This window comes from Wyeomyia smithii, chromosome 2, assembly GCF_029784165.1.
Source record: "Wyeomyia smithii strain HCP4-BCI-WySm-NY-G18 chromosome 2, ASM2978416v1, whole genome shotgun sequence".
In the NCBI taxonomy this organism is placed as follows: Eukaryota; Metazoa; Arthropoda; class Insecta; order Diptera; family Culicidae; genus Wyeomyia; species Wyeomyia smithii.
The window spans coordinates 24,642,685-24,667,756 of record NC_073695.1 but is presented as its reverse complement, the minus strand read 5'-3'; the positions used below and the strand labels follow the sequence as shown (position 1 = coordinate 24,667,756).

General features: G+C 38.6%; 1 protein-coding gene across 2 annotated transcripts in view; it reads left to right on the top strand.

Annotated features, from left to right (window-relative positions):
- LOC129721692 (circadian locomoter output cycles protein kaput-like) overlaps window positions 1-23,748 on the top strand; it is a 165,416-nt gene extending 141,668 nt beyond the window's left edge. For both annotated transcript variants that reach the window (XM_055674568.1, XM_055674567.1), the window contains exons 4-11: window positions 5,195-5,361; window positions 5,509-5,666; window positions 20,338-20,597; window positions 20,655-20,844; window positions 20,900-21,131; window positions 21,195-22,214; window positions 22,281-22,426; window positions 22,486-23,748. In XM_055674568.1, coding sequence (XP_055530543.1) covers window positions 5,195-5,361; window positions 5,509-5,666; window positions 20,338-20,597; window positions 20,655-20,844; window positions 20,900-21,131; window positions 21,195-22,214; window positions 22,281-22,426; window positions 22,486-22,869 — 2,557 coding nt within the window. In that variant the 3' untranslated portion in view covers window positions 22,870-23,748. The remainder of the gene's footprint in view (window positions 1-5,194; window positions 5,362-5,508; window positions 5,667-20,337; window positions 20,598-20,654; window positions 20,845-20,899; window positions 21,132-21,194; window positions 22,215-22,280; window positions 22,427-22,485) is intronic.
- The last annotated feature ends 1,324 nt before the right edge of the window (window positions 23,749-25,072 follow it).

Here is a 25,072-nt window from a genome sequence, read left to right as displayed (position 1 = left end):
CATGAACATGAACAAGAGAGTAAAAATTAATATAGAACTAATTTTGACTCTCTTGTTCATGTTCATGTATACCTTTTCCATTCTTTTTTGGCATTATGGTACGTAAAATATTTATTTCTTTGTCTTTTTGTAATAATTTTTGTTCTTTTGTGTTTTTGTTTTTTTTTTTTTTTTGTTTGTTCATGCAAATAGTTTTCGGGTTCTTTGTCTTAAACATGGATATAAATGGCGAAATATCACTTCTAGGGATCAGGAATTATCAAAACGGAAAATCATTCCAATTGAACGCCGAATAATCTACAAAAAAAACGCATCTGAACGCCTAAAAAGAGACTGAGCGGTCGATTCTTAGTTTGGCTTATAATACCATGAAATGTTCTGGTTGTCAGAAAAGCCCACAATAATGATGCTAACTTAAGCTCAGCACAAAATATTTGGGAAAAAAAGCAACTAAAAACCTGAAACAAAAACCAGAAAAACGAGATCGACCCTCAACTTAGCTCAGAATAACAAAAGTGGAAAAGGTTGTTTATATGACACGACCGCAAGACAAACGTATAATTACGACAGCCTGTCTTATGTCAATGTATTTCTTGCAGTAGATATGAGAATGTGATTAATATGTTCTCATGTTGACCCTGTTGAAAAAAAATGATAAAGAAATTGTGGTAAACATTGCGATGCTCAAGCATTCGTCTTGCTGCTAGCTGTTATAAAATAGTTAGTAGCTGATGAAGTTATGAAAGTTATAGAAAAAGCTGCCGTCATGCAAGTGGCAATCTGCAACGACGAGAAATTAATCAAAATTATCGAGTGTGCTTAGAAGGAAAACAATCGAATTGCTTTCGTGTCGAATAGAAGCCGATACCAAGAGTGCAACTGTTGCGTGTTGCATATTGCCGATGTGCGACTGGGGGAAAATTCTGTTCGTGCTGACGTTACCTGGTTAAGACATAAGCAATATGTTCGAGAATATACTCGATTTGGTCAAACAATTTGATGGTGCGAAGCGATAAAGTTCAGTAATACAGTTCTTTTACGATTTTATCAACAGTCTTTATTATCACTAGTCGCCAAATTCACGCTCTATTTGCTCACACTTTTTTCGTTTCTTAAAACAAAATCTGAATCAAAAATAATGCACTTCCAGTTGTAGAAAGTAGATTCGAAACATCATTTCCACTGTTGCCTTGTGTGCATGTGTACAGCTTCATGAACCCAATTAATTCGAGTGTCATATCTGTTACTATTTATTTGTGTCATAATTTGATCAAAAACCAAATCACACTCGATGGAAATTTTAAGTCAAATTTAAAATTTTACCTAGATGCAAAAACTAGTTTGTATTTAAACTGAAAACTCATTTACATTAAATACAAAAACTCATTTATGCTCCTTTCCCGTTTATTTCGGGAGAAGAACAGCTTGGATATTAGACAGAACACCTCTTTGGGCAATAGTGACCATTGCACAGCAGACGATGAACTTGACCTACTGGGAATCAAAGCCCAGCACAAGATGAACAGGTCTTCTTTGTTTTTGATCACTGGTACCCCGTAGTCACTTCGGGTTGTGAAATTGGTAATGGCGTCTTCCGTTTCGTATCGTCACGATTTTTTTCTCTTCCTATTTCCTCTATAAGCGTGTAATACTGTATGGAAGTCCCCTGTCTCCGTCGGGGCTCATTGTTATTTTTAATTGAGAATCGTCAGGTAAGAGTGACGCTGTTAATCTCCGCTTTCAATTGAAAAACGTTTATTTTCTTATCATGCCCTTCAACCGGAAAAATCAAACAGAACTCACAACCCGATAATTGTCAATTGTCAATTGAAAATGACTTTGTCAGGCTCTGGCTACAATCAGACATTGAAACTTGCGAATTTGATTTAACGAAATAGTGATGTTACCGTGAACGAGCGAAGTAGCAACGTGATGATGAAGAACTCATCTTAAATGCCTGTGAATAACGCAAATGCCAAGGCGGCGCTACGTAGGTAGTAGAATGGAGGAATTCGAAAAAAGGGTCTGAATCTGCATTTCTACAAGGCATGACAATTTGCAAAAGTACAACAAGTTAAATAATCAAGTTATAGTTCTCTGTGTTTGTGTGGGAGCATAGCTTATTTACCAATCGATTGCGGAAATCGGTTGGAAACTGGCTGAGTTTTAAACATTTGAAAGTGGACACAATTTTCGTGACACTCTCGATGTTTTCGGATTTTCAATTCGTAATCCTATCCCAGGATGCTGCCGTAAGACGTAAGTCTACTTCGGAAAAAACCTCTGATATCCGGAAAAAAAAACCAAAATAATGATCTCAAATTGTGCTCAGAATAATGAAAAGTGAACGACTCTGAAAGCCTAGAGAAGGAAACAAAAAAAAATTACCTCCTAAAGTATGCTCAAATTTTGTCCTCGAAGTAATTTTGGATGAAACATTCTGGTCAACGTATCTGGAGATTACCTATCATTTAAATCTTTTTGTCCTTACAGTTCTACGATTTTAATATTATTGTTATATTTTTTTGAGATTCAGTAGATTTCTAAATGTTTGATTTGTAAAAATTCTTCTCAAATGTCTAGTGGAAGCGAATGTAAAATTTCGCTGTACCAAATCCTAGACAAAATTTAACCGGTGTCCTATTTGTTTGGCTATTCTTACGGCAAAACAAGGTAAACAGAATGCGAAATCGAAACATGTAATTCCTTCTCAGCCAACTTGAACATTTTCTTCCCCTGTTCAACCACGCTTGGGCAATTTTTACGCCTTTGTGCTAGCAGATAATTGAAATGAAACACCGGCAAATCCAGTCATCTTTCAGCTCAAATATTCACAATAATTGGAGAACACTAGCATCTTAAGAACGCATTTGTTAGTGCAAATTTGCTGAAAATAATGCCTAAAATGTTTATGTTGTTATCGTTTTGCTGAAAACAAGCTTGTTTCGTTGTATAACACTTGAAATTATAACTAAAATAATTTGAATTTTTTTTTAAATGATTCCAAAAGCGATGACCCAAGAAAAATTAAAATAAAATCATTCGGAAATCATTTCGAAAGGTTTCTATTCACTTTGTGGATTTTTTATTATTCCCAGACGAGTACCAAAATGTAAAAAAAAAATATAAACACCTTGTGGATTGCACACAAACGATAAAACCAAATTAATCAAACCAGTTCATCAGTGTCTGGTATCTTAATTAAAATCCTTCGAAGCAGAAGACAGAACATTTTTAGTTAGTATCTTCTCGTCTTTATCAGTTCTGTGACATGTTTATTGTTATGCCTCATTTCCCAATGATTTTTTAGCAATTTTTGCTAACATTATTGCATATAAACTGATACTCAGAATGTCGAAGCACATTGACTTTTTAGCTCAACTAGAATAACTAACCAATTTTATTCAGTTCTCTTAAGCAATAAAACTTTTTAGGATACGCAACAAAAAAACCGACTGCGTAGAATCTAACATAATGGCAAGATAACGGAGCAAAATGATGGCTCTTGAACAGCAAACTGCAGTAATCGGCTTGTTGTGATTATGTTTCTACGCTGGTACGCGCTGCTGCGCTTTGAACCGGAACGACAACAACAGAATCACAACAACCCGATTATTTTGCTCCCCGTTTGCTTTTGCTGGTCATGGTGGAATATCTGGTTTGCTAATATCCTTCCCAGCTACTAACGTATTTACGCAATCAGAACCCGGCTGCACGACTGTACAACAAACGCTTGTAACTCCACTAGCAAAACACAAATTTTCTACAATGTTATCACCGTATAAGTTGAATTTAGTTGTAAACAGTTAGTACATATTATTGTTTACGTAGATATTTGTTTTTTTTTTCTTTTCAACAATAAAAAAGCGAAAAAGGAAGCTTTTTTATTTACATTAGTCCCGCATTCTCTAATGTTAATTAGTATCACTTTCTAAGTGAAAAAAGCAGAGGCGCAAATCAAACTAAACCTACCGATACTACAGACAACCTACTTATTGATCAATCTTTTCCGAACTACGTGGTTGGAATCCGTTTACATTCCATCGCAAAGCCGAACACCGCAGCAGCATATCTCCTTACGGGAAAGAGTAAATGCTTCCTCTGATATTTTTCTTCCATTTAGCACACATCCGTCACGCATCCTCGAGGCGTGCGTTCAGATTTTCGTTTACTCATTTTATTATGATTCGTATGGTATCTCGCTTTTGGTGGAAGGTTAAACACTGTCAACCTTGGAGCTGATTAAAGGTTTGCTTATTTTGCCTGGCATGAATTATGCAGGAAAAAAGATCCACCTCAAGGATTGTTCATCTTTTCATTGTTCTACGGTCATATCATTCTGAAGTTAAAATATTTGTTCATGACAATTTTGTTGCGAGAAGTTCAGCACAGCCGGTCGCTTCAATATATCCTAAAAATTAGGCAAAACAACGCCTGGCGCCTTGTGAAATTCTTCTGGGAATCAGAACCGAAAGCTCCTTTCTTCGTTGGATAAACACGCTCGGACCGATACGCAAATTGAAACATGAGTTCTCACTAAAAGCGTCAGCCACGTTGATGTCCCTGAGAGATTATGGCCTCACCCGAGTGGCCAAGGAATTCCTCGCTCACGAAGATAAGGCGTTCAAGGTGAAAGGAAACTGTTGGAATTTTTAACCATTTTCCGTGCCTGTTTCATTTAAATTTACAATTTTCCCTGCGACCCAAAGCAGCTACTAGAATTGAAGATGCTGCGAAGGAGGAGCTCTCGTGGGAAGTTTCACGAGAAGGATGAGAAACCAAGCATGGTTTTTCCTCTTCTCAAGTTTAACACCTACAAGTGTGGCGAACGAAGTGAATCTACTCAATTACTCAATTTAACTGCGAATATATGGGTATGAATATGTAGGAAAAATTATAATCAGAGGTAGCTTTCACAAAGTAAAGATTACCTCTAGTCCTGATTACGTGCACGCTTGGTGACTGATATTTTCCTTTCAGCAAAGCGTCAATTTGGTCCTCAAGTGGGTTGTATCAGTTTGATCCGACCGTTCCTTCCTGTTCGGTTATAACGAACTCCAAAGCTTGTTACGTCTCACAGAACAATATTAGAAGCGATAATGTTACATCCAGCGAGAAAATTGTTTCGCCTTGCCTTTTCCTATTCCTCAATGTATCTCATCACTACCTCTCTCTCTCTCTGTTTTCATTCCAGAAATGGCCGAGAGGCGAGAAATCGGGCCGAGAAAAATCGCCGTGACAAGCTGAACGGATCGATCCAGGAGCTGTCCGGTATCGTGCCACATGTCGCCGAGTCCCCCCGGCGGGTAGACAAGACGGCGGTGCTCCGTTTTTCGGCCCACGCACTTCGGGTGGATTATGGTAAGTGTATGGAAATGGGATTCGTTTGTCCCTTTTCGGCTCCGAGCGCGAAAAGTTCAAGCAAGACGCAAAACGACACCCATCCTAATTCTGACGTTGAGCGGTTTAAGCGGTTTAATCTTTTAATAATTTCGATTTCCTTCGCAGTTTTCGGCAAATCGCAACCAGAGCCCGCAAGTGCGGTGAAACCGGAAGTACAGGATAGCCTTTTTCGTATGCTGAACGGCTTTCTGCTGACAGTGACATGCCGGGGACAGATCGTGCTAGTGTCCGCGTCGGTTGAACAACTTTTGGGCCACTGTCAGGTACGTAACCATTCACTGATAAATTAGAATTAAACGGCACTTGTATTGTGTAAGTTATAACGTAAGTGTTACGTCTAGCGGCGGCTGGACTGTGCTCCTGCACTGCACTGCAGCGGTTGTGTACACAGACTGTAAACTGTAGCGTTTTATATGTTTACCCTAGACCCAATATTAGGGTCTCCTACGAAAGGCAGAATCACGAAAGGCAGAATCACGAAAAGCAGAATTACGAAAGGCAGAATATTTCATAAGGCAGAATAACGAATGGCAGAATCACAAAGAGCACGTATGGCAGAATCAAAAAATGGTCTATTTTCTTTTAAACAACACACACTCGCGGCCTTTGGCCGACTCTATTGTCCAAGTGTATGCTGTCCTTACTCGCTACCGCTCGTTCGGACTTAACTAAGGGAAAGAAAACCTGTTTGAATAATCCTAGAAAACCAATAGATCAGTTGTTTGTATGCGAGATGCCGCCGCTTCCGACGGCGGGTCGGCGGCCGGCTCGGACCGCGGAAACCACGGCGGCTTTGTGCCGCCTCGGTTCCTTGCCCTCGATTATGCGTCTTCGCCGCATGAATTGTTTTATGTTAATTATAACCATCAAGCCGTTGAGTCTAGTGTAAGTTATACCTAACATCGAAAGATTACTCTCCGCGATGCCATGAGAGTCTTTAGGACCTGAGCCAAACCAGTTTGCGCGTTTCGGATCTGATAATTAGGCTTGAACTGCACCTCCCATCAAAACTGGTCGTTGCTGTGTGACCAGTTATTATGTCTGGTTACCAAATAATATCAAATAATAAATGTAGAGTAGCAGCTTTGATACCGTGACCAGGTTTCGCACCAATTTTCCATCACGCACTTGGCTATAGTGAGTCAGGTTCTGCTCTCAGTGATTCTGCCTTTCGTGCCCTTCGTAATTCTGCCTTTTGAAATATTCTGCCTTGTGTGTACGGTCATAGAGTTCTGCCTTTCGTGATTCTGCCTTCTGTGGCGATAATAATATTTAATCAATGGCGAAAACAACTGCATACAATGTATGTGGTGACGATTATAAGGAAACATTATTCTCCGTTTAAACAAATCATTCACTAACCAAACGCAGAACTGGTTGTAGGTTTTTCTTAGAAAATTCGATTCATTCTATTTGATATTTTGTTCTGTAATTGGAAATTGCTCAATTATCTGAAACAGAGAGCTTGTGTATTTTGCGAGTCATAAAGCGTACTTTTTTCAACGTGGATTCCAGTTTCAACTCAAATAATGATTGATGAAAGAATCATTATGTAGGCCTAAGAACCCAGCCACTTGCGAGTGATGCGGAAGAAGACTACCAAATCAACATTATTTGAAATTAAGAGATAACAAAACAAGTTGTTTAAGCCCACCGCCGAGAAAAATCATCATTCGAAGCTAGCAATCCCACTTCATCTTGAGTTGATTTGACTCGTGGGTAGCAGGGTATTTTTTCTAGGAAGTCTTTCGGACCGGACTGGTTTAAAATATTTGCGAGATGATGAACTTTTGTTGTACCCATGTTTTAACAGTTAGAAGCAGTCCCATAAATGTTAAAGGTGGATGGTTGGAAAATCTCTTTTAACTTATTGTTTTCAACAGGTGACTTTGTTTTGAGACTTAAGAGCAGTTTACTTAAAAGGTATATGTATTTTAGCATACACTTTATTGAAAGCATTGTAGCTCAGAAATCTTCAGGAGCCATCCACATTCCACATGGGGGTGGGGGTAAATTGTCATTAAAAAGAGATGAAAAAAAAATGATGAAAAAGACGCAAACTTCGCTCAGACGCACTCCAAGAACACAAAATAATAAACTAAGAGCAAATTCCAAATTACAGATCAGACTCGATTATCCGGAATTTTCTCCCAGATGGTCTCGAGGTACGATGCTGGCCTAAAGCGCCAGTCGTCGTAGGTTTGAGTCTCAGTTCGGGAGAGACTGTTAGTGTCAGTAGGATCGTAGCGCTAGCCCCGCAATTGTCCTGTACACTTAACAGTTTGCTGCGAAGTCTGTGTACAATAAACAGAAGGTCGAGTTCCAAATCGGAATGTAGCAGCAATTCTTCTTTATCCGGAATATTATATTTTTGGTGCTCGTTGTTAATTTTTATTCCGGAATTTCACCTTTATCATCCCTCCTGGCATATTTGTGACCATTTATGTCGCTTACGGCATGTTTGGGACATGTTCGAGTTAAGTGAAAATAATCAATGCCCAATTTATTTTTTTTCGCTTCTCAAGATTTTACCTCTTTTCGCCTCAGAAATAATTTCTGGTTACGCCACTGCACCATACAAGTGAAATAAAAAAAGAAAATATTTATTTTATGTTCGTTAATAGCAAATTTGAAATTTTTTCTGTGATTCGATTATCCGGAATGAATTTTTTTATGTTCCGGATAATCGAGTCCTACCTGTAATATAAAATGGCTCAAAATCACTTCTAAAATACCAATTAGGTAAATGTCTGATTGTGAGTTTAGCTTAAAATAGTCGTAAATCATACCAAAAGGTCATAAAGTAACAACTAGGAAGATTGAAACTTAGAATCGTACCGAAAACTAAGAAAGACTAAAGAAGAAAGTGTTCCATCAATGAATAAATACAGAATAGCCCATATTTGATAACAACTCTAAAACAGAGTTGAAAAAATTACTCCAAATTTATATATAACTTGAAAGACAGCAAAAGAATAACAAAAAAATATTTCAAATTCAACCCGTGGTTTTGGGTTGAAAACCGGAAAAGCCATAAAAGGAAAGAATCCCATTAAAATTTTGCCTCAAACGACGAAAAAACCATTAAAACGAATAGAAAAGAGTGAAGAAAAAATTGATAGTAAATTTTGCTGTAAATACTTCCTAAGATGGAAAAATGATTTCAAATGTTGCTGTAATTCTTTGTTTGAAAAAAATTGTCAATTTCATATTAGTTGTTTTAAAAAATAATATCCACTCTTCAAACCAGCAAAGAAATCGAATTGCTTGCAAACGCTTTCATAGTCCAAAAGAAACCGAAAGACACATAATCCCAAAATATGTTTTGAATGATAGCAAACACTTCTGAACGCAAAAAAACATAATAGGCTTCCCTCTGAATAGAAAAATAGCATTATAGGCCCAAAAAATAGCATGAAACCAGAACATAACTCAAAATTCCTAAAACGAGCTTTTGAAATACAGAAATGGTCAAAACAGAAATCGATTTTTTTTTTAAAAAACAACGACGAGACGAAAAACGAAAAGCATGCAAAAAGTTTAACAACTACAAGTGTGGCTAAAATACATATGACTAGAAGCTTCTGTAGAAGCTGGAAAGATGATTAAACAAGTTGGACAACAAGTTGAAATGATAAAAAAAACAAATTTACAACAAAATGCAGAAAAACGCTCCGAGAAGTAAACGGATTGAACACATTTTGAACAGGAAGTAAATAAAAAATGTTATTTTAATTTCATTTTAACAAGAAAATTTAAAAAATAATTCAAATTTACCAGAAAGCTAATCTCAAAAATTTCTCCTAAATTAATTCCAAAAAACTTTGAAACTTCTGAATAGGCAGAGAGGAATCACACAAAAGTTTACGCTGGAAAACATGCCTAAAATTCAGAAAAAAATCGAGAACAAATAATCCTGAGAATAAGTTTATGTGACTTAAAACACTTTAAGAGAGAAAAAACAGTTTTAAAAACTTATCCGAAGGTAAGAATAAGAAATGCGACAATATATGTAAATTGCTGTTTCGGCTGTGTTTGGCGGCCAAAAATGTGTGAAAATGTTTAGGGGTAGTACAGTACGAAGTCTTTCAACACTCACTCACTCTAGGTATTTCGTATTCGTCTGCTACACATTATTTAACATTTAGATCAAAATGAGGTTTTGTCGATCTTGATTATTACGGAAACAGAATGTGTTGTATTTGAGTGTGTGTAAGATCCCAGTGTAAGCCGTATTGATGCTATCAATATCCCTTTGATGGTCAAATATGTTCTCAGGATTAGCAATGTGACACATTTCTAGCTTCGGCAAGGTCCAAGCATGCCTATTTTTTATAATATATTCACATTTGTAAGGTCGTCAGCAGACGAAAAAGGAAAACAATAACAAAGTAATAAAATTCACATATAATTTATAATCGGGAGTCGATTGTCATTTTCAACATTGAACTACCATACGCATTTTAACTTTTAACTTGAGCTTGCTTTGATGCTAGTTGATCCTCTGTGATCCATTTGAGCTAGTGAAGTTGCACAAAGAACTCCGTATATTGGGATTAGTTTACCATCTTCAGTGTGCAACAATTCAGTAGCTTTCGTTATCATTAGAATGAGTAAGGAGGTTGCAAGGAAGGAAAAGAACAGTCGTATTTGTCGCAGACCGAGTTTACCTCTGCATCTCCATGACTGCGACGGAAAGGGAGGGGTGTGTCATCGTTGTAAGTGACTAAATCAGAGAATATTGAGCGCGAAGTGTACTCATCACGACGACAAACGATAACTCCCTTTTTTGTAAACTCTGCGGGCCCGAGCCAGCGACGAGTGCGAGAATTATTCAGCAATTGTTTGAATATTTTTCTATTACGATTCACACACATTTCAACCTCCGTATCCAGCTAGAACCACTCTGGAGCATTTATGAAAAAAATAGGTGAATGATTTCAAGCTTAACTGGAAATAATTAGGAGAACAAACAAAACATGCAGAATTGAGCCAAAAATACCTGGAAGTATTGTTAAACGAAAATATAAACCAACGCAGAAAAGGAATTAATGTAGCTGAAAGTTATTTCAAAACTTTTGATTACTAAAGAGCGGCATAAATTGTAAACAAGAATAAGCTAAAATTGATTTTTAATTAGTTTCAAAAATTTCCTAACACCTATATAAACCAGAAAAGACATAGTAGTTTACTAAATTTATCTAAATCCGCCGTTATTGCCATGCAGGGATGCCGCATCTGTATTTAACAGATTTTTAGGCCGAAGAAACGTTACAGAATCTGTATATACTGATGTACAGATTTTCGTCAGAAGTACAGATTTACAGAATTTTCCAAATTGACATTAATTTTCATGAACACTCCAAATTCTAATGCATTAAATATTAAGCAAATTGAAAATATTTTCAATTCCTCACACGTTTCAGCTCAATGGATTTTGCATTTGTTTGTACCATAAACTTAAAAAATGCAAAGCTGTTCATGTTCAGACAATACAGATTTTTTTACAGATATTTTTGTTCCAGATACAGATGCTCAGATTTCTCAAAGGAAAATACAAATTTAAATGTGGCAACCCTGTTGCCAAGGCTAATCGCCAGTTGGGTTTTATACCCAAAATAGCAAAAGATTTCTATGATCCGTATTGCTTGAAAGCTCTGTATTGCTCTTTAGTACGACCTATCTTAGAAAATGCAATTTGTCCGAATTGCTTTAAGAAACTTGCCATGTTGTGACCCACAGAATTTACCTCCATACGGTGATCGGTGCAAGCTTATCAATATTGACACCCTAGCTCGACGACGGAAGATTCAGCAGGCAACGTCGCTAAGCCTATGTCTTCGATGAAACGTACATTCACTTCTGGTGAAGATTTATTCGAATTTGGCGAGCGTTCCAGTTGTTTCTCCAGTAGAGTAGCAAGATCTGCTTGTTTGACAATATGACGTTGACGATAATGATATATTTATATATATATTAAGACTTAATGCAAGATGCATAAATAAACTTTCTATAGTAATTATAGTGATCCTAAAAACTTAAAAAAAAACCAGAATTAACTGGAAGCCCTTTAAAAACTTAGAAAAACAGACCTAAAAAATGGCTCCTAGCGTGGCATGTAAATTAAATAATCTACAACTCATAGCCCCAGCTTCGAGCAAACAGCAAAAAGGTTTTATCAGAATTTCATTCTAAATTGCAAAAAAAAATGTTTGAAAGAGCAGAGAAACGCCTTTAAAATCAGGAGAATAGTTGGAACAATGGAGACATTGGTTTAAAATTCTTCAATTCGACAGGAAACATTATAATAAAATCTGATCAAACAGCTAAAAAAGGTTTAAAAAGGCTTTTAAGTGACGCCTACCGAATTGCATTTGTTTTCTCGGGGATGTTCAAAAATAGTAATAGTCAAACTCAAACATTTGAATGCTTCTGATGGTAAATGATTTTCACGCGCTGGGTTCGACAAAAAGGCACTCATCGTTCGTCGTCATAATGAGTTAACTTCGCGTGCAATTATGTTCAATTCAGTCACTTAATACGGTAACATAACCCTTCCTTTCCGTCGCAGTCGTGGAGGTGCAGAAGTGGTTTCGGTCTCCGTAAACAACGACTGTTAAAATTACTTCCTTACAACCTTCTTCTGCACCCTGACGATCGTAAGGATATAGTCGGCGCCGTTATCGATTCATACAAAGCGGTAGCTACTGGATTGTTGTTCACTGAAGATGGCAAACTAATCCCAAGTAGCCATATAACTTCACTACGTCAGATAGATCAAGAAGAAGCAACTATGAAATGTGCGGTCGTCAAGCTCAAGCTCAAAAAAGGCTGAAAAATGATTTTAGGTACAGAAGAAACAGAAGAAAATGAAAACTCATCTATTAACGTATGAGAAATTATTTTGAAAAAAAAACCGATAAAGTAAATTAGGATTTCCAAATTATTTAAAATGCATGAAACACTTCCGAATTTAGAAAAAAAACAATAAATAAAATGATCTACAATTGATTCAAATTAGTAAAGTAATTCTATTTCTACGGCAAAGCAGAAATTGATTCCAGATTTGGCTACCATATATGTATACGGATGAGACTAAAGACAAAATTGCTCTCCGAAATTGGCTCACAGCTTAGTTGAAGGTGCCTCAAAAAATTAAAACTATGTTCACGAAAAATGTTTTCAAATTAGTCATAAAAATCTTAGAGGTACATCTGCTAACGAGAAAAATAGAATCATGAAATATGTCTTATTTTACCTGAAATTCTTGATAGGTTCTTAAAAGGTCTGAATAGTGTTTCCAAAATCACGAAAAGGGTACAATTATAGCTGACAACGTCACTAAATCTGAAACATCTGTAGAGTTTTTACTATAGGCCAAAATAATTTTTTGCCGATTTACATTTTTTTGAAAAAATATCGTGTCCACGTGGAAAACATCATTATCTGTATTACTTTACTAGACAGTACAATAATTTTAATTCTTAATAACATGCAACAGAGTAACGGAATTCAAAATGGCGTCCTAGGCTGGTTTCCGGTTTCTGGACATCTTCCCGATTCCAGAAATACCCATGTGGGATGATATTTAGCCATTTTGGCTATTTTCCAGACCGGGAGACGCTATCTTGAATTTTAGAATGATGCCTAGGGTTGATTTCCGGCCTCAGAGCATCATCTCGGCTCTGAAAACTCTCTGATTGGATGATATATGACCATTTTAGGATATTTTCCTGAAATCGAATGTCACGTCTTGAATGTCAAAATGACAGAATAATACCTGGAGTTTATTTCTGACAAATGATATTTGGCTAAGTCGGATTACCGACCCTTGGGCATAATCCCAGTTTCGGGAATATTGAATGATATTTAACCATATTAAGCTATATGCGGAAACCGCAAGTCGTCATTCTAGATTTCAAAATGATGTTTGAAGACGGATTCTGACCGCTGGGCATTACATCGGTTCTTAAAAAACCTCTATTGAATGGTATTTGCTCAATTTACAGTCGAATAAAACTCAGAAACGAAGGGAACAATATCAATGAGATATAGGGTAGGGAACATATTTTAAGCAGCTTATGCAGCCTCCAGTGCATTGAGATAAAATACTCGAAATGTGTAAAGTGAAATACAAACATCACCTTTATCAACTTCTTCGCTATCTTTTTTGTGTCAACACTTATTTAGCAATAGTCAATCGAAGTTCTTAATCGAGGGACACTATCTCAATCACCCTAACCTATTTTAAGCAGTTTGCTTCTGTTTTGCAGGGAATTACTTTAGCACCCAAATGGCGCCTGAATGGCGATAATTTAAGCTGACTTTTTCGATTGATGTTTATACAGTGGTTTCTTCATGATAATTGATATTTACGTATTCGTAAAACAGCTAGTTAATCCGAGTGTACGTTTCCTTCATTGAAATTGTCGATATTGATCAAACTTAAAAAATTTGAGGCCAGTTTTTTTTTGTCTGATTGAAATAGGCGCCACTACTGATTATGTCGTTTTACACCCTACTGCGTGACGAAATTTTATATTTATACATCAGATTACAGGATGGCGAAAACCTGGAAACCCCTGGAAAATCAGGGAAAATCAGGTTATATTATTTTCGATCAGGGAATGCATGAAATATGAGAGAAAACTGAAAAACAATCAGAGATTTTTTTCTACTGAGAAACGATTCTTCGTTAAACGACTTTTCAGCGCTAAAACGGATTTTTTCAATATAAAACGACTATTACCGGATTTCACTGTTTGGTGTCCCATCCCATCGAATACTTTTTCATTGGGATATCAGAGCTCCGTTCATCTGCGTTGCATATTTTTGTTCTCAATGCTCTGAAAATATCAGGGAAATAAATGTTATATTTCAGGGAAAAACAGGGAATTTGTTTTTGAAAACGTTTTCGTCACCCTGGATTAAATCATATGACATGTCTACAGGATTACAGTGTGACAAGTAGAAAGAACCGGAGCAACAGTTCCTGCTGCTACGAGTCAGACCAAGACCAAAACCGATTCCGGGATACCAGAGCTGCCGGACGTAAGTGCGCGAACAAAAATCTCGTGCTCAGCAGCGTAGAGGACAGTAATGTTGAAAATTCTGTAAGAAACTAAGACTAGTTTAACAGAGTCAACAGCAAGAAGTTCGCAATGCTAGGACGGGAACCTACTAACTGACAAAGTGAAAATTTCAGTGGATTTAAGGTGAAACCGGACGTGGTCGCGATCAACTCGAATTTTGCAATCTAATTTTTTCTTGATTTATGAAGACTACGTACATGAAACTTTGATCAATTGTTTTCACAACTGCTGCATGCCTGAAGTAGCAATTTGAGTGCTGTTTATTTAGTGGAAGCCGATTTTTTTACGATCAAAATACAGAAGTAAAAAGAACTCTAACCTCAAAATTGTATAGGAAAAGGCCACAATCCCGTTTCACCTTAAAAGCAGCGTACAACGATACTGAACAATTTTCAGCTATTTTCCATACCGGAAGTCGTCATGTTGAATTTTCAACTGACGCAAAAGGGGTCCATTTCCATCCTTAGGGCATTATGTCGGTTCTGACAATATTTTACAAAATCGGATATCACCATCATGAACTTCAAAATGACGTCTAGGGTTGATTCCTGGCTTCTAAGCATCATCCCAATTCCGGGAACACTCATATTGTATGATTTTTGGCCGCTATAGGCTGTTTCGCAGAAATCAGAAGTCGCCATCTTGGATTTCAAAATGGTGTTTGGAGTGGTTTAACGATCCTTAGGTATCATCTCGATTCCGGGAATACCCGTATTGGATGGTATTTGGCCATTATAAGTTGTATTCGAAAAACCAGGATTCGCATTCTAAATTTCGAAATAGTTTCCGAAGGCGGACTGTGACCTTTAGGTATCATCTTAGCATCAACAAACCCAGCGGCTACATATCAGAGCCAAGAAAAGTTCGGAGCGGTCTTTTGTTAGAAAAAGCGCGAGCACAAAATACTCGTACTTAGGAGCGTAGAGGACAGTTATGTTCGAAATTCCCCAAAGAACTTTATTATACCAGTTAACCACCCCAAAAAATAACATCAAAAAACCTAAATTAATCCACCTAGCGGTCAGACCCAGCCTTTCTCATTTAAACTTTTATTTGTAAAAATAGATTTACATGAACGCTTAAATCCAATAAATGTATATTCACTCTTTAGGTTCTAAAATATTGATGTTGTAATCTATACATATAAAAATGTAGTCCGGTCTGTCTGTCTGTTTGATCCATATAGGCTCGAAAACTACCGAACTGATCGACGTGAAAATTTGTATGTAGGGGTTTTTGGTCCCGATGAAGGTTCCTATGATAGTTTGAGGCCCCTCCCTCTTCTGGAAAGAAGGGGTCCAATACAAATGAAACATACATTTCTGCACAATTCAGGAACAAACCAAGCAAATGAAACCTAATTTGGCATGTGGATGTTTTAAAGGGTAATAAATATGTCCATATTGGTTTGACGTCCCTCCCTCTTCTGTAAGCACATGTTTCTGCACAAATTTTTGCACATCTCGCGAACTAATCAACTAAATGGAACCTTATTTGGCAGGTGAATGTTTTTAGTGGTAACAAATATGTTCCATAATCGACCTCAGGCAACATTTTGGATTGTAAGATGGCAACTTCCGGTTTCTGGAAAACAGCCAAAAATGGACAATTTCCACCCAATATAATAATATCCGGATGAAGAAAGATACACAGGAGCTAAATTCGACCACAGATACCATTTTGATTTCTAAGATGGCGACTTCCGGTTTCGGAAAAACAGCGGCAAACTACCAAATATTATAGGTATTTTCGGAATCGTAATGATGCACTGGAGCCACAAATCGGAAACAGCCAAAAATTGCCGATTTCCGTCTAACATGAGTATCTCCGGATCTAGAATGATACACAGCAGCTGAAATCGACCACAGACCCCATTTTGGATTTTAGGTTGGCGACTTCCGGTTCCAGGGAAACAGCGGAAAATGATCGAGTTACACCCAATATGAGTGTTTCTTCAACCAGAATGACGCTCAGAGGCCAGAAATTATCTCAAATACCATTTTGAAATCCAAGATGGCGACTTCCGGTTTGTGAAAAACAGCCTAAAATAACCAAATACCATCCAATATGAGTATCTCTGGAACCAGAATAATGCAATGAGCTAACAATTGACCTCAGGCACCATTTTGAAATGCTAAATGGCAACATATAGGAACCAGCCGAAAATGACCAAATAATACTCAACATGGATATTTCCGTAATCGAGATGATGCATAGAAACCAAACATTGACCCTTGACACCATTTTGAATCTAAAGACGACCACTGTTAATTTCTGGGAAACAACCAAAATAACTAAATACCTCCCAATATGAGTATTTCCGGTGTCAGATTGATGCCAGAAAATTTGCTGAAAATGACTGAATACCACCCAATATGAATATATTCAGAATCAACATTAAATTATGTTGAGACTACACTGCCCATAATCGCATATTTGTAACATTTGCAAAATTGGTTGTTCGAGCAATTCGCACTTTTATATTTTGACCTTAAATGCATTGTTACTAATATATTCTCGCAAATAGACACTTTAACTAAACTTAGTATCATGAAGAAAGCACTACTTTACACTATGTATACATTGAATATTACTTTTGAAGTCAAATTGGTTGAAATTTTTGCAATGATACATTTATGCCGTCACTTTCAAGCTACTTTTGGAATATATCACATGGAAAAAGAAGTTTTTCATGTATTCAACAAGCATGAGCTGAACATCAGAAACGGATCACCGGTGGTTGGTTACCGGACCAGAATAACTTCCGAGTTCCAAAGGATGCAGATGTGGATTTGGATGGAAACTTTTTCGACAAAAAAGTTGAAAAAGTTAAGCAGTGTGACAATTATGCGGTTATTTACGCTATGTGACAAAACAACTTGATATTTTTTACGACTTTTTTCACACAAACATAAGCATATTTTTCCAGATGTAAAAAGTACATACTATTCTAAGCATTTCCCAATAAAAAGCACGAAATCCATAAAATGTCGAATGTTACAATTATGCGATCACAGGCAGTACATATATCAATCAAAGCAGGTATAGTTTTAAATAGCCTTTGAATTTCTTTTCGTTCCATAACTTTTGAGCCACATATCAAATTGTTATGAAGTTTGTTATTCGTAAGTTTGAGAGATGACTCGTTCGTAAGAAACTAGTTATGTTCAAATAAGTCATGTGATCTTTGAAATAATAGACTTTCGTAATTTTATCAACAATTTAATACATAACGGTGGCTTAAGTTCAAATAATCAAATGAAATGGGAACGTATAGGGCAGCCAAACTTTGAAACCACGTGTTCAATCATGATTCATCAGTTAACCCTTAACTAGCCCGCTCATCTGATAATAATATTGATCAAATCAGTTTTGTCGTTTCTGAGATAATGAAGTTTCGTGATTTTCACAATTTGGTACTTCACAGACGAAGTTACAGTCCGATTACAGTAAAATTCAATAGGGTGTTACGAGGCAGCTAGACTTATAAGTTGACTCTAATTTTGTGGAAATCGGGTCAGCCATCTCTGAGAAAAGTGAGTGAGTTCAAGTAGTCTTCGGAATATGTTCCTTTTCATAGCTGGATTTCACATTTTTAAACATAACAGGCAAAGTAATAGTCTGATTGCAAAACAAATCAATAGGGTCTTATGGGGCAACTATCGGTCCAGCCATCTCTGAGAAACATGAGTGAGATTAAGTAGTGTTCAAAACACGTTTCTTGTCATAACTTTTGAACCACAAGTTAAATCTTTATGAAATTCGAAAGTTAAGGGTATTTCAGGTAGCCCGTTCATTTGAAATCAATCTTGTTCAACTCGGATGTGTAGTTTTTGAGATATTGATGTTTCATGATTTTCACATTTGGATACATAACCTCTAAAAATCCGATTACAATGAAATTTAATAGGGTCTTATGGGACAATGAGACCTTTCATTTGCAATTAATTTCATGAAAATCAGTCCAGCCATCTCTGAGAAAAGTGAGTGAGAATGAAAATCTGCACATACACACACACACACACACACACACACACACACACACATACACACACACATACAGAGAATGCTCAGCTCGTCGAGCTGAGTCGAGTGATATATGCCATTCGGCCCTTTGGAGCACTTTTAACCTTTCGGTTTTGCAAGTGATTGCTATACCTTTCTAGGAGAAAGACAAAAATCTTGAAAGTGGCTGTAATTGTACATAGTTTTACCATTATTTAACTATGTTTTTCAATATCATTTTTACATTATATATCATTGTCCAGAACAATAAAAACCATTGTTTTTGCCATTTTCACCATGAAAATTGTAATGTATCTTACCAGCATTTTTCCAGGCACTTTTCTCATAGATTTAGAAGTCACTGACAATGTTTTTCTTGGTAAAATTATTGTCGGTGGTAGACTCAACAACAAAAAAGATTGTTAAAATATGGTAATAATAAAACACGTTCGCAAGTGTACCGTAAATATACCATGTTTTTTATGTTTACTATAAAATTTATTGTCCATTTACTGTTCTCACCACAAAATACATCGTAAATTTTTCTTCGGGCAGAGTCAAAAGCAAGAAGATCGTAATTTCAATGATGTATAATGTAAGGCCGGAAACCCACCAAACTTATAAAGCCACGACTGCAGTCAATTTTAAAGCGGCGTACAACGCAGTTAAGCGACATAAGCTAAAAATCTCAAGCTTGGTTTTGTGGATGATAATATTATCGTCGGTATCGTCGGAAAAACCATTCCATGCCATGTCTAATCGTTCAATATCGTTCATTTTTTATTTGATTGAACATTTGCACACGTGTTCAACTTAGTATACTGAGTATTTTATCCGATTGAAAAAGTTTTTGACGTAGAATCACGTTTATCGGCAACATTCTGGGATAGAGAAGTGAATTAGAATACTGTAGAAGTTCAGGATAAAAAAAAATGCGACATATGTTCTCCTAAAAATGAAGTTTTTGAACCATTTTTCAATTTTAGTTTTTTTTTTCAAATAATTATATTTCAATGATTGGATCAAGCATAGATTCGTAAAAAAGTGTAATCAATTATTATGAATTATGAGCCCCACAGCTTAGAAGGAAATGAAACATTGTGCAAATGCTACAATGTGAAGCGCCGTTACTACTTGTATGATATAAGCTAACAATACATTAGATGTTAAACTTGTCAGGATTTGATAGATGAGAGAAGTAAAAGAATCGATAAAATGCAAGTAATTCTCAGATGAGGTAGTGAGGAAAATTCGGTAGAAAGTGAAATCATATCAGTGATTTCAAAGTAGCTGCGATTTGGAAGTAATTATGAACATTGATTTGGCCATCCATCCTGATCAATTCGACAGTTGAGAAAAACGTTGAACTAAAGAACGTAAAATAATTTAAAGTGCATCTGTTTTCAAAAGTTTTTGTGAGAGAAAATTGAGAATCTCTCCAGAGTTTTGGTCCGAAGGAGAGAGCAAGCTTAATGTAAAAATAATAAACAAATTTATGTCGTGTAGGGTAACCGCTCCTATATTCATCTCAGTACCTATATTCATCTCATAACGCCTTTCGGATCAATTTATCGTCCAATTTTACCATATTTTCAACGTACAACTTTCAACCACTTGACAAAATCGAGAAGCAAATAGATTTACTTTCAAACATTTGTAGAAATTTAACGATCAATTGGACAAATGAGAGAAATAAGATGAATATAGGTGCAGCTAGCTGTTGAGATGAATAATGGAGCAGTTCCCCTAACTAATGTTAAATAGATCCCCACATTTTGCTGCTACAATTTTTAAATCGATTTTGACTATACCATCTAATTTTTCATTTATTCCTCAGACCGACCTGTACGGACAAAATCTGTTCAACTTCATCCACCCGGACGACATCAACTTGCTCAAACAACAGCTGGTGCCCAGCAATATAGTCAATTTGTTCGATTCCTCGTCGCCATCGACGGCATCGACGTCAACGGCAGCCGCTCGTACTCCGACGGCACCCGCGGCCGATGCTAGCGAGGAACTGCACAGGAGATCCCAGGAGGAGGAGGACGAAATCGATCAGAAGCTAAGGCAAGATCGGAGGAAATTTGCCATCAGGTAAGATTGACACAGCATTCCGTTTTTTGAATACTCGCTAAAATTCTGTGGTTTCAGAATCGCCCGCGCTGGTCCCCGCTCGGAACCGACCGCATACGAGTTAGTCACGATCGACGGATGCTTTAGGCGTGCGGATGCTGCCCCTCGTGGGATAAAACCAAGCGGTCCTTCGGGACTTCAGCTGCTGAGGAGGGCCCGTGGTCGAGACGACGAGATTTCACTGCACAGTATAAACGGGAACGATATTGTAGGTTTTAGCACTAATTTATATTTTCACGAACTGACTTTGTTTCCTGTGGTAGGTTCTAGTGGCAATGGCACGAGTTCAGAAGGTCCCATCGATATGTGATCGACTGATTGAGGCTTGCAAGTATGAGTACAAAACGCGCCATCTGATTGATGGCAGAATAGTACAATGCGACCACCGGATATCGATGGTGGCAGGCTATATGACGAGTGAGGTGTCTGGTCTATCTCCGTTTACCTTCATGCATAAGGATGATGTGCGGTGGGTCATCGTGGCATTGAGGCAAAGTAAGTTTCAACTTTTTGCATTTGCCTCACTGTATAATTTATAACCTTTTTTCGATTTTTTAGTGTACGATTACAACCAGAAAGACGGTGAATCCTGCTATCGGCTTATGACCCGCACCGGAGACTTTGTGTATCTCAAAACCCGCGGCTATTTGGAGGTTGATAATGATACTAAAGTGGTGCAATCGTTCGTTTGCATAAACACGCTCGTATCGGAAGAGGAAGGACGCCGGCTGGTGCGAGGGATGAAGCGCAAGTTCTCGGTCATGGTTGACCAGAAAGAACTACCGGACGAAAGCGACGAACCTTCGGTGGAAAATCCACAGCAAATCGAACGCGCTGTGATGAACCTGATCACCAACCTACATCCGGATGAGAACGATCTAGCGGAACGGTCGAGTCAAGGGTATCCTCACTCTCCCCTGGCGGAGTCATCGGGGAAAACTCCGCTTGCCATAATCGCACCGAAACCAAGCCAAGTCAAATCAGCCATCGTAAAAAGTATGAACGTGATTGCGATTGCATCCAAGAAATTGAGCGAAAACGGAAATTGCTCACCGGGGCGGGACGGACCTAGCTTTAAGAGGAAGTCAGAAAACATCACAAGTGCCACGACGCAACGTCCGTCCGTGCTGCAGAAGGTGCAAAGTCAAAGCCCCGCCCATGAATCGCGTGTGCCACCGCTGCCGAGCTCGGAGCATTACTTTACGCAGCCTTTTTCGCCGGCCAGCAACAGCAGCAGCAGTAGCGGCGGGGGCTGCAGTAATTCCATTCTATCACCCGCATCACAGCATCAATTTCAGCGGAACAGCCGAAGTCCATTTGGGGGCAGCGTTCCACCAACGTCCCCTCCCGCCATAGCGACCACTTCGGCATCGTACTCGCGAATAGCAAACCTGGAAAATACCGCAAGTGGCCATACCCGTACTACGAGCGTTCTGAAAAGAACGTACAGCAACAGTAGCATTAGTAGTAGCTACGATAGTACCAGCAACGCTGGCGACTACGTCGAACTGAAGCGGTGCAAAGCTAATCACACCGATCTGAGTGCCTGTCTGAACGATCTGATCAACCCAGCTTCAGGTAAGATTAATACTTTTGTTACTTTTCTCTGCTTTCTATGAATGAAGTAAATTATACACATCTTAGATCTCACAACGATGCTCCCGAGTGCACTGGATGCGGTCGATCGGTCACTTTTGACTATTGAGAACACCACTACCCTTATGCGCGACCAAGTCAGCGAGTATGGCGGCTTACAGCATTCCCAGCACCATCGGCTTGAACGGATAGTGGTAAGTTGTATGTTTATGGTGAACGCTAAATGATGATAATCCATTTTTTCACGACACAGGAAGAGCAACAGGAGCAGCGCGAGATACTGCAGTCAATTCAGCAGGAGTACGCCTTACAGATTCAAACCAACGGTGGTGTCCACGATAGCCCCCGCATTCCGGAGGAGGAGGAAGACTCCATGATACTGGGGGGTCTAGAGGGAGCAGCAGTAGCGGACGTGCTGGTGGACGACCTCGCCGTTGCTAATACCGCAGCCATTCCGCTGGGAGGCAGCAACCGGAGCGGCGTGATAGGTCTAGCCACGGACGGGGAGCTCAGTCCGGTCGATTCTCCGGTAAGTTCGCTGGGATCGCCCTCGACTGGATCCACCGTGATTACGACCAGCCGTGCGCGAATCGAAGAGGTGACTACCTACCGGGCTAGGGAACTGAATCCAAGTTAATAGTCGCTCTTGCCAGCGTGGATTAGAGACTACTTGGTGTCGACGAGCTTGTTTCGATCAATTGTTTGTGTTTGGGAAATCCGGACAAAAATTTTGTGCAATCTGTCAGCTGTTTGGCAGCATAGTGTGTTGGTTACCAATGTTTACAAACGAATGTTCTAAGTCCAAACATACAAAGATATATTCTATACATACTAACTTTCGCGAATTGTGTACAGTTCATACGCGTATGTGGTTTAGTGAGATGATTAGGAAATATATGAGTGATATGAGTTTTTCACATTGAAATTGATAGTATTGTTCCCATCCATTGCAATTTTCCAACCATGCGAAAATTGACTATATTACAAGATTGTAGTCTAATAACGATAGAGAGTCCTCTGCAACCAATGGTACTGGACTACATATAATGATTTGTTACTAGTTTGAAAATGTTTAATTGATGATTAAATTTTTTAAGATCCCTAATTTTTCATAGCTGTAAGATAGAAAACTCTACATGCCGACAAAACTAGCGGGACATGAGCGTAGGCTTAAAACGTGCAATCATTAAACCCTGCACGAGGATGATGTTTTCTTCTAGTAGGCAAGCACTACATATACTAGGTAAATTTTAGCATGCAATCAACAGAGGCTGCATGTGGAAAGTGTATGGTACTGTTACGATAATTTTCACCAGAAATTAAACGCGCTGTTATCAAGATAAAGCTACAGATTTATGTTCACAAATTCGCATTCACCGATTTCTAACGCGAAAAAAGAAACCTATACTGGAGAACTTATCTGTATAGTTTAATTAAGTGTTTAAGACTAAACAAACTCAGAACACGTGGTGTGATAACTAAAGAATCGAAAATGAAACCATAGGTGGCATGTGAATTGTGTGCCTTTTTATTGAAACACTAGAATGGAAAGAATGGCCGGTGAAGTGTCAGTGTAGGGTCACTGACACAATTGATTTTTGCTTGTACTTTTTGTCAGTGATGAAAAATCAAAATGGTCCACCTTCTAAAATATTGTTGTACTCAACGTTAGGGTCTAACGACAGGTTACGTGCAACGAGTAAAAAAAAGAATGCTCAAAAAATTAATTGATGACAGCACCTCTATTAGGTACTTGAAATAACGAAATCAAATTAAAAGGAATGAATTTGTAGATTTTTCGGAAACCTATTATAAAACAAAAGACGCGTGAGCAAGTGTTGGCATTGTTTGCCTGGTCGAGTGAAGGTTCAAGGTCGCCCGCCTTTGTGCAACTGTTTCGCATCGTGGCTGTTTGCTGGTGCGTAAGCCGATTTGGCTGCTAAGTGATTTGTGCTACAGCAGTGGACGAGAATCTCTATACAAAGGAGGAAAAAAAGAAGCCAACACTTGACAGCGAGTTGTGTCGCTGTGCTGAGTGATCGCACACCCGGCTCGCTGCTGGTGGCTGTTTGGAGCTGCTGTATTGGTGCTGCTGGCGGTAACGGCTGCAGCTTCGACCGTTCGGACAACCAACCCTGCTGAAAGGAGAAGTAAAGAGGTACGTGTTCTGTCGGCGCTAGTGCGCTAGATTTAGCGCGATGGATGTAGATCCCTCGCCTCCCGTGCCACCATCCCCGAACCCCTCCGACCCTGTCCCTCCTGCCAACCCTTCCTCTGTTAATTCTCCAGTCCCCCCTCGCCCCAGGCTTTACCCGGACGGATCTCAGGGCAGTTTTACTGTTTTCTTTCGGCCAAAAGCAGGACCGCAATCGAAACCGTTAAACATCCTGCAGATTTCGAAAGACCTGACGGAGGGGTACAAGGCCGTGACCGAAATCTCCAAGGTCAGACCCAACAAGCTCCGTGTCGTGGTCAGCGACCTGGAACAGGCCAACGCTATTGCTCGCTCCGAGCTTTTCACACGCGAGTATCGCGTTTATATACCCGCACGAGAAGTGGAGATCGACGGTGTCATAACCGATTCGAGTCTGTCGGTCGAGTATATCTTGGCAAGCGGTTTTGGCTGCTTCAAAAATGCTTTGTGTCACGACGTAAAAGAAAAGATCATAGATTGCAAGCAATTGCGGACACTGAATCTTGTCAACGGCACAAAAGTGTACACTCCGTCAGACTCGTTTCGTGTTACGTTTGCCGGATCTGTTCTCCCTAGCCACGTCTCGATCGATCGGGCCACACAGCCGCCTACTGCTGCAATAAGGCACGATGTAGCAAGTGTGGAG